Source organism: Artemia franciscana, chromosome 8 (assembly GCF_032884065.1).
Source record: "Artemia franciscana chromosome 8, ASM3288406v1, whole genome shotgun sequence".
Classification (NCBI taxonomy): domain Eukaryota; kingdom Metazoa; phylum Arthropoda; class Branchiopoda; order Anostraca; family Artemiidae; genus Artemia; species Artemia franciscana.
In genome coordinates, this window is record NC_088870.1 from 24,716,800 (window position 1) to 24,732,643 (window position 15,844).

The following is a 15,844-nucleotide window of genomic DNA, read 5'->3' on the forward strand; positions in this document are numbered from 1 at the left end:
AAATAAGTTGTCTGTGTGTGGATCTGTGGATGGATCAGGTGACGTCATGTTTGTTCGCATATGACGTCTGAATTATTTCACACTAATACAAAAGAAGAAAAAAACTAAAAAAGGTAAAAACTACAAAAAAAACTAAAAAGAAAAAAAAACTAAAAGAGCTAAAAAACTAAAAAAAACTAAAAAAAGGTAAAAATCTAATAACTAAAAAAAAACTGAAAAAAATAAAAAAAAGGCAAAAACTACAAAAAAATAAAAACTAATAAAAAAACTAAAAAAGCTAAAAAACTAAAAAAAAAAAAAAACTAAAAAAAAAAAAAAAACTAAAAAAAGGTAAAAAACTAAAAAAAAACTAAAAACTAAAAAAGAAAAAAACTAAAAAAAAGGAAAAAACTGAAAAATAAAAGAGAAAAAGAAAACTAAAAAAATATGAATAAATATATATAAAAATAAGTTGTTTGTGGGTTATGTCTGTCTGTCTGTCTGTCGAGTGACGTCGTGTTTCTCCGCATATGACGTCTGAATTATTTCACACTAATACAAAAGAAGAAAAAAAACTAAAAAAGGTAAAAACTACAAAAAAAACTAAAAAGAAAAAAAACTAAAAAAGCTAAAAAACTAAAAAAAACTAAAAAAAGGTAAAAAACTAAAAACTAAAAATCACTAAAAAAAGGCAAAAACTAAAAAAAACTAAAAACTAATAAAAAAACTAAAAAAGCTAAAAAACTAAAAAAACTAAAAAAAGGTAAAAAACAAAAAAAAACTAAAAACTAAAAAAAGAAAAACTAAAAAAAGGAAAAAACTGAAAAATAAGAGAAAAAGAAAACTAAAAAAATATTAATAAATATAAAAAATATAAATATAAATATAATATAAATTAGCAATCAACAAAGCACCGAGACACAAATGACGACCGGGACACAGGGAGTATAAATGACGACCAGGACATAAGTAAAAAAAAAAAACTAAAAAAACTAAAAAAATGGTAAAAACTACAAAAAAACTAAAAACTAATAAAAAAACTAAAAAATCTAAAAATCTAAATAAACTAAAAAAGAAAAAAAAGAAAAAAGGAAAAAAATAAAGGAGAAAAACAAAACTAAAAAACGAATGTATATACAGACCGGGACACCGGGATACAAATGACGACCGGGACACAGGGAATATAAATGACGACCGGGACACAGGGACACAACTACAATGGGGACGCCGGGGGGCACAGGGGGATATAAATGACGACCGGGACACCGGGACACAAGGAATATAAATGACGCCCGGGACACTCAAAGAGAAATCACAGACTGGAACACCGGGACACAAATGACGACCGGGACACAGGGAATATAAATGACGACCGGGACACAGGGACATAACTACAAAGGGGACGCCGGGGTGCACAGGGGGATATATAAATGACGATGGCGACTCAGGGAATGGTCGATTAGCAATCACCATCAACAAAGCTCAAGGGCAATCATTAGAATCATGAGGTATAGATCTGAATACGGATTGTTTTCCCATGGACCATTATATGTTGCATGTTCAAGAGTCGGTAAACCTGACAATCTATTTATATGCACAGACAATGGGACAGCAAAGAATGTTGTATATTCGCAAGTTTTACGTAGTTAAAAACATATATATATATATATATATATATATATATATATATATATATATATATATATATATATATATATATATATATATATATATATATATATATATATATATATATATATATATATATATATATATATATATATATATATATATATATATATATATATATATCTATCTATATTCACAGGTGGGACATAGGGACACAACTACAATGGCGCGTAACTAATATGGCGCGTAACGACTTACGCGCGCGGGGGGGCTTGGGGGGGGGGCGCGAAGCGCCCCCACCAACTAGGTGTTGGGGTGGCGCGAAGCGCCACCCCAACAGCTAGTATATATATATATATATATATTTAGTTTAAGCACAGATAAAAAATCAATCACTCCATTCCTGATAGAATCTTTTTCAACAAGCACTACTAACTCTTGTTTGGTCTGGATACTTAGCTTAAAGTGCCTAGCGCATGCCTTTTGTGGCGTGCAAAGCCACTTTTTTTGCCATCCTTTTTTCGCTTCCAATTGATCTCACTGTTCATTGTAATTTCTGTACATTTTAGGTTTCATTTCTTCATTAATGGTAATTACTGTTTATTCTTTTACATTTTATGTAGCAATTTTCAACCCATTTTTAGTTTCAAATTCATTATCTTGATGGAAATAACGATTTTTTTTTTAATCTTATGAAGTTGTTTCAAACTGAACTTGTTTTTCACTATTGGACCATTTTTTTTTCTGTTTTTGTATCTGATAGAGAAAATATCTTTATGCACAAACTGACAGAAATCAACACTCGAATGGGCATCATTAATGAGCCCCTTCCTGAAGCCTATAGCTGACTCTAGGTGGGAGCAAGAATTGAGGCAAGCTAAGTCTAGAAATTTCTGTAGCAGTGGTAGAGTTCCAGAAAGCGAAGCTTGAACCTACGTCCCTAAGTAGCATAGGAAATTCGTCTACACACCTCAACATTGTGAAGGGAAGTAAACACCACTTATCTTCATTCTGAGGAAGATGATGGCTGACGCACTGACAGGTGACCTTGAGGAGTGCCGCCCCTCGAGGAAATTATAGCCTAGTAAACGACACAACATTTGTACGGGGCTCTGACTATTAGACCATTCTTCTGGGTTTGGTCTCTTCCTAGCTAATTTATCTACTATGGGTTGCATCCCGTAGTAGCATAATCTTTGTAGGCATGAATATGTAACAAGTCAGAGGCAACAGGCTTGATATTGCATATGCAATATTTCATCGCTAAGTGTTGAAAACCATGTTGTGACCAAGACCGACCCAGGATTGCGCAAAGCCTCCATTCAACTGGAAGTCCCAGGGACTTCTTGATGTTCAATTTTAAGCCGGCTTACGCGCTTCGGTGTGGATTTGAGAAGATGTTTTAGTCTCTGTCCTGCACTAGTTCCCGGACCATTGCTTTTCCTGATGCCAAAATAATTTCAACGATTTAAAGCAATAAAAAATAATTCCAACGCAATATGACTATTGCAACTTGGAACAGTACAATAACTATCGTACCAACATTTTGACTGATCAATTCAGACACTTCTAACTGGACATATTAGGAGTTTCAGACACTCATATCCCAGGGGGTAGGAAAGATGAAATTAGGTGATATAGAATTTATTTACTCAGGCAGGAAGGATGAGGCACATAGACAGAAAGTAGGGCTCACGATGAACACGGAAGCTGCTAAGTCTTGCTTAGGTTGGGACGGTATAATAATAGAATGCTAGTCGCCCATTTTATGATGAAAGAATGCAGGGTATCAGTCATAGTAGTATATGCCCCAGTAAGGCTGACTGACAGGGATAGTAGCGACTCAGAGGAATTTTGCATACAGCCAGAGGAACAAATAGATGGGGTGTCATTTGTGCTTTATTAGAAGATTTAACGCCCATATCGTAGAAATAGGGGTAAATGGTATCCTAGCCTAGGTAAATTCGGTGCAGGAAAAGAAAACTGAAATGGCTAAATACTAAACTATGCTGTGGTAAAAAAAAAACTTCTAATGATGACAGTGGCTCTGATGAACTGGTGGCATTCGCAGATGACACTACAATGACTTCCTGTGAAACTAGCATGTCAGCAATCTAGAGTAATCAACAAGTCATCTGGGGAAAAACTTACATATTGATGGATGTAAATAGACTTGTAATTATTGTTAACAAATTGTGTGTTCTCTTCTTTGCGAGGATTGGAACTCTTCATCCAGGAATAATTGAAATTACAACTTCTCTAGGAACAATTAGGCGGCCAGAAACGAGTTTTTCCAGGTATATAGGTGTACTTCAGGACTAAAAGCTCTTGTTTTTACAGCACACCCAGGCTGTGGAACTGAAGCTCTCCCGCAATCTTGGTATTATCGGGAAACTGAAGCCCACATTTCCACCAGAAATCCTTCGTCTACTTTACAGCGGACTTCTGAAGCCTCATTACCAATATTGTGAGACAATTTCGCAGTCAACGTTTAAGTCACACCTGAAGAGACTTGATTCAATCCATAGACTCGCACTGAAAATAATTGGAAGCATAAATGACTGTCTCTCCCCTGGTTCACTCTACCATTTGTCATGCTCGGTTTATGTTTTTATGTTCATATCCGAATCACTTCCATCTCCTTTCCGCAATCTCTTTATTTTGTAATTTGAACAACGTGATCAAAATACCAAATCTGCTTTTGATATTCGGGTGAGACGAACAACGCTCGGCTTTTTCACAGGATATGATTTGCGCTGTGGAGTGGAACATGCTTCCGCAAGAGCTGAGATGTAAGAGCTCCCTTGGGTCCTTCAAAAAGAACTTAAAGAAATATTTAGTGAAAGGTCAAATAATTACAAGTTAATTTGGTTTAAAATAAGTTCAGTATTTAACATTATTTTTATTGTTTTATAGTTAAATAAGTGAAGTGAATGTGCTTCTGGGGAGGGAGGGAGGAACCTGATAGTTAAGGTAATAATAAGTAATTGTGGAGGAGGTGTGTAGTAATATTGGAAGTGAGGTGAGAGCCCATCTTCGTGATAGGGATAAATCTTTATGTTAACGAGTCTCAACGCTGATACAGCAGAGGCTTTTCTGTTATTTGATATAATTTTTTTTTTCAAATAAACTCGATGGAAAAGAAAAAGAAAAGAAATAAGCAAAGGCGCTACGAAAAACGGAAGAAGATTTGCTAGATGTTTTCCAGAGAAATTGCCTACGGATTGTCTTGGGTACCCGATGGCTTGACTATGCTTCAAATAGAAGGCTGTACAAAAAGTGTAGTTCAGTCTGGCTTTCTAGGGTAATAATGACTAGGGTACGTTCTGCTGGGAAGGATGACATATTGCCAAAGATTACTCTTTTCGGCCAACTGTCTAAGGCTAAATAAAAGCAGGTCGTCCTTGGTTGGAGTGCTAGGGCACTTTCTGTGGATGAAGGATGACATATTACCATATATTGGCCTTTTCGGCCAACCGTCAAGGGATAAACGAAAAGCAGATTGTCCTCGGTTGGGGTGGAAAGATGTCGTAAGGAATAATTTAAGGGAGATAAGAACTTCTTGGGGGTGTGAAGAGGGAGGCTTTGAACAGACTGGGATGGAGAAGGAGCGTGTGTAGCTGTGTCGGCCTCATACAGCTTGGTACTGCGATGAGTAGTTGGTAGTAGTATACTGGGGGATAAAGTAGGATTCTACTGGAGGCAAAAACTCTTGTTATCAATTGCTGTTGTTGATGAACAATAAACCCCATTGATTAATTGAAAAAAAATCCTAACGTTAGGACTCTGAAACGAAATAGTATTGTTTTAGGAATATTAGGATATTTTATTTGCTCACTGAACTTTTGTTAAGTATGACGTACATATGATGATAAAATCACAGAAATAGTACATTTAGCATGGAGAATGAGTACTAGGAGTAATATACTTTGTTTCACAGAAAAAAGGAAATAATTGGGCCAGTTTTCCTAGAATGACCGATTTTCATATCTCTCAATATTAAATGGACTGCATAGATCCTCATAAACTGCATAAACGAGAATTACTTACCGAGTGACCTGTTTATCAAAGAACGTGTGATTTTTTATGTTTCTAAGAAAAAACAGAGTGGTAGAATTGCGCATTTTTAAGAAGTATATGTGAAATCACAAAGGAAACTGAGACGAAGCAAACATCCATAACTAAGTATCTGCCAGCGAAATGGGTGGCTAGCCTAGGGTTTTCTCAAAAGAGAATCGGTCCATAGGATGAGAAACGACCAATTAACCCGTGCTGATCCTCAGAAAAGGATTTGATAATCTTTTAAGGGCGTGGAGCCATTACATTATATCACATATTATATTGGAGATTTCAGGTAGTTAGCAAACTCAACGTAAAACCAACTCAAACAGGAAGATAATACGAATACTAATTTTTTAACCTAGGTTCTACATCATTAATTTTAGAGCAAAATTAATTCTAAATCAACTTGTCTCACCTTGCGAGAATCTTCTAGTCATGATGTTGTCTCTATCTATAGAACACCAGGATATAGAACCTTCTTCGCCGAGTCTTGGCGCATGACTATCCCAGAATCTATCAGCCATTTGGAGGAGAACATTAAAAGGATTCTTTTGCAATTCCGCTGGTGTACGAATTGCCAATTCAAGTTGTATTTGATAGAGACCAACTGCTTTTTCAGTGTAACCAGTCGACTTAAGGAACATACATAAGCGAAAGAATATACCTATATAACAAAAAAGTAAAAATCATAATAGCAAAATTACGATCGACTAGGTTGCCACATATAAACAGCAGTTTTAAATGAAAAATGGTTGAGTAGCAAAGAAATAGTTAAAATGATTAAGACTTGCTAAAATTCCCAAAGAAAAAAACTCTTTAAACTGACAAAAATGGACATTCAGTCAAGACCAACCAACAAAATTTACAGATAAAATGCCAACGAAGAAAACTCTGAAAAATTGATCTTGGCAATGAAAAATAAATATTCATGCAATACAGAAAATTTACCGAAAGTAGCTAAACACAGTGCATAGGGCAGGAGACTCTGGGCATGCTTCCCACTAAATATAAAAATATTTGTTATTTCCCGCATAATCCTCTTTTTCATAGAATTCGCCCTTTTTTGGACCTCCTCTCCAAGTCAATTCTTACGTACGTGGTTGGGGGGTAATGTACAGCTTTTTAATGACTTTTTCAAGACTAATTTTTTAATGTACAAGAACGTTTCTTATGCATACACCTTCTGAATATTTCTTCACTATATTCACTTTTCTATTTCAGTCAATTGCACCAAAATGTAGTTCCTCCTGATGCCCATCGGAAGAAAATAGGGAATCCTAATAAAGAATATTCCTTGTAATTAGCTTAAATAACTCAGGTATACACACAGTTTCATCAGATATCTGAAGGATTTTGTATTACCTGTAGCACTGAGAAGCTAAAATTTAATTGTCTGAAAAAGACCTGATATAATAAATTACAGGAAAGCTCTCGCCGATTATGAACAATATTAAAAAAAAAAAAAATCTTTCTGGTTTCTATTTCTGAACATCCTGTTGGTTATTGAACTTTTGACCAAGCAAGTGGATTTTTGTGAAAAAATATTACCTAAACCGTTATAACCTGTTTTCATGATAGTCTTGAAGATACGATAAAGCATTAATTAGTATTTTTCAATAGCCTGGTCATAGTAAAAGGACCTGATTATCATGATTTTTTTTTAACTTAGCGACATGTCGAATTGGAATTTAATAGAAAACTATTTTCTTGGATATAGTACCTTCTCATTAAATAAAATCAATTCAATAATTAATAAAAAAAAAAACAACCTCTCAAGTCATTTTCGATACTCTTCTTTCTTCCTTGCAATGTCTGTTGCAGATTTTTCATCTTTAGAATGCATCTCTGATATCCTCCAAGAACATCACCAACTTTAAAATCACCGAAATGTTCCATAAAGTTGAGGTAAGCATTCCAAAGCTCTACATTAGAAGGGTGAAGCTTTAATACTTCGAGCCATTCCCTTCTTAAATTATCATGGCTCCATAAAACTGCACCAACTTCAAGCCTTTTCAGTTGCAGCTCAACTTTCAATGGAAGTTCTTTAATGGCTCTTTCAAGAATAGATAGCTTCTTCTCACAAACCACAGCTGGGTTTATTTTCTTCTTTCCTAAATCTGTCTCGAACATCACTGCTTGGTCCTGGAAATCAACAAAAGCCAGCCACAGGTCCACATTCTTTGGGTCTTTTGACAATTTTTTATTAAACTCTCGAACTTGCTCCCTTGTCAGAGTTTCATCGTTTGGAAAGTTTACACTGGATTTAGCTGAAAATTCGGCACCTTCAACATACGCAGCTGTAGCAGGGTCATATATATCTAAAATATGAAGAAAACTTTCTCCATTAATTACACTATCAATAGAATTACGCGATTTATCACTAGAGACAGTTTTTCTTCCTTTGACTTCAGATTTCGTAAATAATTGGAAATAACGACAGGAACCTTTGGGAGATCCTTTGTAGCTGTCAGAGTCACCGCCAAGTGCATTGTAAGAAGCTAACTTAAACCTAAAAAATAAAACAAGTTATGCTTAATAAAAGATTCTACCTCATTTACAGGAAATTTTAAATTAAAATGCAGAATCTTCCACCCGAAAAGTAGAGAGAAAAAGATAAGAGAGGAGAGAGAAAGTCTGAAAGAAAGAGGGGGAGGTGTAAGGGTACAACTGAAAAAACGGGGGGAGATGGGAAGTAAGTGAGGTCTGGAGGAGGGATATAGAAAGGATGAGGAGGGAGAATGGAGAGATGTAGGAGAAAGAAAGAGATGGAGAGGAGGAGAGAGAGAGTGAATATAGCTCATTAGATCTAGCATTTAATAAAAGCGTAAGGATTCATCAAACAATTAATTAAAATTTGGTTTAAAAGATACAAGTCAACAGGGTTCTATTATAAGATCATATTTCAATGTTTTTGTTCTATTTTTTTTTACCCTTGGTTCGAGCAAAACGGATTTTCAACGGATCAAACCTTCAACGGATTTTTTTTTGCCACTTCATATGGAAGGAGCAGCAGTTGTAACTTCAGAAGGAGCTTATTTGATTAAACAGGGCCTGGCTTATTCTCCCCGAAAATACACCCCCCCCCATAAAAAAATCCTCCCGCACAATATCGCCTCAAAAATTATTCCCATATGTAAAATTGCCAGAGGGAAATCAAGACAAATAAAAAGAATGAAGAAAAGAAGGAATTCTGGTTGAGATGTGCAGTTAATATAATTTACCATAATTCCTACTATTACTATTGCAATTTTTCTGCATCATCACTGCAAAAAAAAATTATGAACTTCTCAAAAGAAAATATACTTTCGCAAGGAACTCCTGACCATCCGTAAATGCCTGGTGGAAAAACAAGTGGAAAGTTGGGTATCTATGTCAAGAAAGGTATCTATGTCTAACTTACCCCCTATTATCTATATCAAGAAAGACAACGCTGTAGCTAAAGTGCCTTGATATAATGCAAAGGATGTGTTGATACCGCAATTTGTGTACTTTTGGGGGTAATGTCTTATTGAAGTTCATTATGTTAGATTTTGAGGGATATTACAAGGTTGGGGTTATGTGAATTAATAAATTAGGAGCCTTTGCGTTAGGAACTTGATAGATGAACAGGCTACAAGCAATATTTTCATGACCTGTTCTTTTTTTATTAGTGTTTTGAAGTGAATTGTTTTTGCTTTTGGAGTCTCTTCGTTATTTTTATTATTGAAACCGTGCACCAAGAGTCCCGGAATTTAATGACCATGGGTAATTATGATCATCATTTCCGAAGCATTAGCCGTCTTAATAATCTGGAAGCTTCTAACATATATTTTGGAGATATGTCTACGAAGCAGCTACATCGGTGTTATGATATTGGGATAACGGGGCAACATAAACATATAATGTGGCTCCATACTAATCTTTGTGGATCTTCTGGATAAGCAGCTTGAGCCGCGTTTAGCCAGAGTAACCTTCAAAGTTTAAGCAGGAAATTGCAGAAAGTCCATTAACGCTAGGATATATGGTCTTTTGGAACTGCAAAAACTTTTAAATTCAATTCAATTTGGTTTCAGGAAGGGTAGAAATACAAAAATGGCATTATCATACACAACTTCGGTAATTAATAGAGCTAATTACAGAATTAATAGTAATTAATAGAGCTTCACCTTAATGGATTCTTTTCATGTAAAAGTCTTGTTAATTGTGGTGGCCCCCAGGGCTCTGTGTTAGGTCTTACTCTTTTTCTGATTTGTATTAATGATCTAATGTTGTTATATCTACTTCTAGAATTATGGATTTAGTCGATCCTGCACCTTCTAAGTGTAGGATCACAATACTCTTTTGTACTGATGATGCTACATTGATGTGCATTGTTCCAACTGAATAACTCCTTACCTCTAACATTAATGCAGCAATGACCAAGACATGGTTGAATTTAAACCAACTTGACCTAAATATAAGAAAGTCACATTTTGTTGTCTTTTCACAGTCTCTGCGGTCTTGGATTAATGAAATACTTTCATCAAAGGGAATTTTAAGTGGTCAAGGTCCGTTAAGTACCTTCTGATTATTATGAAAATTTTTCATTCAAGTACCATATAAAGCTATTAGTAAAATATTATCGCGTAATTTAGGGACTATCCGTAACTTAAAACATGTCTTCCTTCCTGTGTTTTACGGATATTGGATTTTCCTCTAATACATGCGTATATTTTGTACTGTTCGTATGTATGGCTTGGTACTTTCCCTTGTGTACAGTGTCCCTAGTGTACAGCACAATTAATATAATTTCTATAATTGCATTGCGGGATTTTCATACACTGGTTTTTGTGTAACGCGTATTGTAATGGGTGCCTTCCAGACTGTTTTACAGGAATATTCCGTGATAGGTCAATGTTCATTGTCACAGAACTCGGACAAGTGGAGATATTGAGGTTCCTCACCAAGTTTCAAGAAGGACTGCTTTTTCAGTTATTTATAAAGGGGCTAAGTTACAGAACAATCTTATCCCAAGTACCAAGGAATTACCCATTAGTCACTTTTAAATCTGAGCTACGTGTGGGGTTGCTTGGTAAGCATACCTTCGAAACATATTGAGATTGATGGAACTAAAATGATAAAAATGTATGCACTTTTTGCTCCGGGATCGTGATATTATATATGTATTACTGTCCAACAGTATGGCTATCAATATTCTCTTTTTTACCCTCCCTCTTTTTAAAATATATAACAGAGCAATTAAATTAAAATCTGAGGTGAATGGCCGGCCCAGAATTAATTTAGTGGATAATCAATCCACATACATCTTTCTTTTCTCTTGTTTTTGTGCGGGTCTAAAGCTTTTCAGTTTTTTTCATGCGGAAATACAAAAAGCAATTTTAACTGAGTAAAGTTAATTAAGATAATGATAACATTAATTTCATGATGATGATGATGGTTTTCAGATCTGAATGTTTATGCCTCCTTGAATTCTGCACTTTTTCACAAACCTCTCTATTTACTCTAGTTACATGGAAGAAGAAGGTCTGAAAGGTCCTAGAACCTGGCCTTATGTGAGATGTATGTTTCTATAGCTTTATCAACTTACTTGGGAGTTATTTTCTTAGGAGGCTTGCCAAATGTTAAGTTGTTTCTATCTGGTGTGGTATCCAATCTAAAAGCTTCTTCAGGGGACAACCCAGTCCCATCAATGAATACAAGCTTCTTGTTATACTTCCCAAAAATCTGCCTAAGAAGAAAAAAATATATAAGAAAATCACAAGATTAGCAGATTAAAGCTCTAACGCTAGAAATTCACAATTATTGCATACATTGACACAATTACAAAGATGCCTCGACGATATGTTACGAGAGTCAATAACTTATGAATATGCGATATGATACCTAACCGGCTTTTTTAATTTTTATTAAATATATCTTTTTCCCTGGATTAAACGTTTACTTGTGATTCTTATCTGAGACCAAAATGGATTATCAAGAGTTAACCTGAGCTATATGACCATAGAACATGACAATTCTATCCTGACTTCCCCTTTGCTAAGTAATAGTTTGGACCTAGAAAATCACATAAAAACCCATTTAATTTTTTTCCCAAAAGTCTTAGGAAATACCAAGGCATGAGAGGATCCACGTGCTCCGAGCACTAATCTTTATGGTTTTTTAAAATGGTTGCTGAGCCCGGCTAAAGGTAGCAACCCAAGAATCACTTATCTGTAGTGACTGCTTTGATCTTTTAGCCAAACCCACATTTTAAACAATATTTTATAGGAGAATTTCAGCATTAAATATAAAAAATACTTTTAATAAAAGTATTTTATTATTGAATATTTCCAACAAAGATAGCATTTATCAATTCATGGCTAAGTAAAATAAATAAAAATAAATTTCTTATAGCAGCAGACAGATTTTGTCTTGCTGAACACTGGCCATACGAGTAATCTGGCTTTCAACTCCTTTCTAAGTTCTTGCGGGTTGGATACTTTCAGCATAACTGTGTCTGATGACACACACAACCATGGGTTAAAACCATCAAACACAAAGGGGGATAAAGCGTTTGTAATCATGAATGTATCTTCATTCCTCCAAAATCAAAGAGTTTAAAAAAACGAGAACATTGATACCACACAAATTAAATTTTAGTAGCTTAAATAATACCATGCACTATATGTTCAACAAGCCTCAAGCACGCGTGCCAGGCAGGCAGCCCGCTAAAAAATTATTCGTGGCCTGCAAAAACAGTAACCATAATGGCTATTAAAAATTTTTAATGTAAGATTTTGCTGAAATTATACATGAATACCTGAATCAAATAGACGAATTTTGATGCAATCCATCAAAAACAGAAATAATTTTTTATAAATAATAAACTTTTATTAAACTTTCGGCCCTTCGTCGCATACAAAATTAAGTCTTCTTACACCCCCCCCCCAATCTTCAAGGGTCAGACCTTTGCATGTAAATGTTTGATACAAGGCAACATTTTAGGAGCTTTAGAGCCACCTGACGGGATCTGACCTATAACTCAGACGTAGGTGCGTCAATCCATCCCCACCTAAATTGCCTACTTACTAAAATACTGAGACTTGAATCCTCTTCCCCCATTTTTATGACCAGCTACTTTTATCACCAAATAATCTGAGTTAGAACCCCTCCCCCTAATAAAGGAACAAACATGGCTTTTGCCTTTGCTATTCTCAACCATAGTATCCTACTTCCCCTTATTCAGACCCTTCTTTCTATCCTTATTTCAATTTTTACACCGTCAAACTAAGATTTAGAGCACTTCTAGTTTGGCCACGACAGCCCCCCCCCCCCTCTCTATCTATTTCCATTTCTGACCGCTTCTGCCTCCAAGTTGCTTTTTTCAAGACTGCTTCCGAAGCCAAGAGCACCTATGAATATCTTATTTTTTGTTCTCGTATTTTTTACGGTTTAGATTCCCTCCCTTATTTTACGTTTCTTTATTTTCGCTGAATTTACAAAATTTAGAATCCTTTTAGTCTAGCTACTGTCACCTTCCTCTTCCCTTGTAGAAAAACGTGAATGCGGGCTGCGGTGTTTTGTTCGCCAATGTTTTACTTTCCTACTAACTCTAAATTCACTTTTTCTGAACTCCATTAAAGGATATCAAGAAACCCTTCAGTTAGATCACTAAAGACATTTTTACGTTCGTTTGGAGAAGAATAAGGGATACCTCTCGTAATCAAAAAGCAAATATGAATGATAGTATTTCTTTGTTTAATTCCTGCTTACTCTGAAAGAGACTGATCCCCTCCCTATGGTTTCCCTTATTTGGGTCTCCATCAAATGGAATTCACGCAGTCTAGTAACTACCAAGCTCTACCTTTCCACTCATGTTTCATATCATTTCTACTTTTAAATTCGTTTTTCAGGACCACCCTTAGTTGGTCAAATTATTCTTGGTAGTTCTTTTGCCTCCCCATCCCCTCCCACCTTATTGATTTTTTGATCGACTAGATTTTGTTTTATTACTCATTAAAATGAATGAAGGCTCTATTTTAAAATTTTTTTTGCAAGGCTCAATTTAGTTCTTACTCCAACTCAGACCCCGTATCCTAGACTTACTTCTTATGATATCTAATGAAGAAGACACTTCTTCTCCTCCAGTCAAAATAAAAAAGAGCAAATAGCTTTTTATTGCTTGTCTCGATTCTACTGCTTATTATTTATATTTCTAGTTGATTTGTAATCTATTTACCCAACACTAGTAACTCCACTCTAATAAAAAATTTATTAGTTTTATCTTTTTTTTCTACAACCTGCGCAGTCTCAAGTCTGGTTGTTGCGATTCATATTTTACAGCTGAAGTGGATTTCAGTCTTTTGATTTTACATTTTTTTATTCTATATTTACTCTAAATTTCAGCAAGTGTAGAAAAATTAATAGCTGATATTGACGAACAAATATTAATACCAAGCCACCGCTGTGCAGGAGCCAACTTAACAAAGAAAAACTGTGTTTCACCTTAAATAATGGATATTCACACTCTTCACTGTTTAAATTAAATCTGATCTCACCAAATAAACTAGAAACTGACTAAGTCAGTTCAACTTGGCTAGCTTTGGGACAGTTAATCGATAGCAAATCCTTGGCATATCCAACACACAAGAAAATGTTTTAGGGAAAGAAACAAGCGAACGTATGATACTATGTGGCAGCAACAAAAAAAGACAATCATCAAAAATATGGTGAGACACAACGCCTACCCCATCATACAAACCAATTTGGGATATTATCAAAAAGGCATATTCTGATTGTAGTTGAACAAACAGATTTACATACCAAAAGCAAAGAACAAATATTGCAAATAAATGAACTTCAAACTAAGTATGAGAATAACAAAACTATGACAAACCAAACCAAACGCTTTTGGAAGATCCAACACTCATATATGCACTTCAGAAGCCTCTTTCTGTACTTTGTTTGGTTTCTTACTTGTCGTTGTTTTCCTTATTCAACTTTTCCAAAATAAAGATCATATTAGTTGCCAAAACAGCCTTAAAATTGGGATATTTTTATATCAAAGGTCAATTCTTGAAAAGGAAAATAGATGTAAATTGTTATGCTAAGAGTAGCAATCCAAAGCCCTTTCAAATTTTTTATACAAGAGCTCTGCCACCCCCTCCCCTTCCACTCAACCCTAGGAACACTTCATGTGTGGATGTTTACCCTTTCGGGTTGGCTCGTCTCTTCAACGCTCTTTAGGCCCAACATGATCTTGACTGTGCTGTTGAAGCACTTGTTATACCTTAATTAGTTAAACCAACATTAGAATTTTGTGCTAAATACAACTGTTTCAAAACTAAAACATGTCATGATTTAGTTCAACACTCCCCTCAACATTCCCTGAAAGACTCATCTTAATGACCTTCATATTTTGGGAAAGTAGCAGTCAAACATGCATACTTTCTCTCAGTAGCATTTACTATATATAAACAATGAACAAATTGCATAGCTTGCAGCCCTTGCCCTGAGACTTCGAGGGGGGGGGGGGGGTTGACATCCTAAAACGCATAATTACTGAAACTTTCAACAATGCTGAAAAAAATTGATGTCTCGAAACTTTGTCGGGATATTTGTTTAGGGAAATGATGGCCGTGGGGGGGATCTCTGAAATCACTTTGACTTTTAAAAAGAGTACTATAACTTCCAATTTGAAATCAAATGAGACCCATCTGAATTTAATACGAGCACCCATTCCACAAAAACCATACATGTCCCCAGGGCATAAGTTAAAGCCCTTGCCCCAGGGCTCTGGGAGATTGCGCCAACCCTTGGAGGCATTGTTATATTTCCTTTGGACTATTTTAAACAAACTTGCCATCGCACAAATTCAATCAGATACGTATGGTGAAAAGAAGGGTAGTTAGGGGGGGGGGAGCTAGTTAAACCTTTTCACTATTGACTCTTAAAAGGGACCTAGTACTTCCAATTTCAACCAAATGAGCCACCTCTAAGGTTTATACAACCATCCCTTCCATAAAAATCTTAAATGCCCAAGGGACATAACTTACAACCCTCAGGCTCTGGTGGTTCGTATCAACCTCAAAAGCCTTTTTTTATGATCTTTGGACTATTTTGAATAAAAGGCCTGTCTCAAAATATCTATTGGATACATCTTGGGAAAACATGACCTGTTTGTGCGTGTTTAGCTGCGCTCTGATCAAAATATCTT

General features: G+C 35.4%; 1 protein-coding gene across 2 annotated transcripts in view; it reads right to left on the bottom strand.

Annotated features, from left to right (window-relative positions):
- LOC136030184 (nuclear exosome regulator NRDE2-like) overlaps positions 1-15,844 on the bottom strand; it is a 76,904-nt gene that overhangs the window by 45,434 nt on the left and 15,626 nt on the right. For both annotated transcript variants that reach the window (XM_065708927.1, XM_065708928.1), the window contains exons 3-5: positions 11,237-11,377; positions 7,440-8,179; positions 6,086-6,334 (exon numbers count right to left, since the gene is read on the bottom strand). In XM_065708927.1, coding sequence (XP_065564999.1) covers positions 6,086-6,334; positions 7,440-8,179; positions 11,237-11,377 — 1,130 coding nt within the window. The remainder of the gene's footprint in view (positions 1-6,085; positions 6,335-7,439; positions 8,180-11,236; positions 11,378-15,844) is intronic.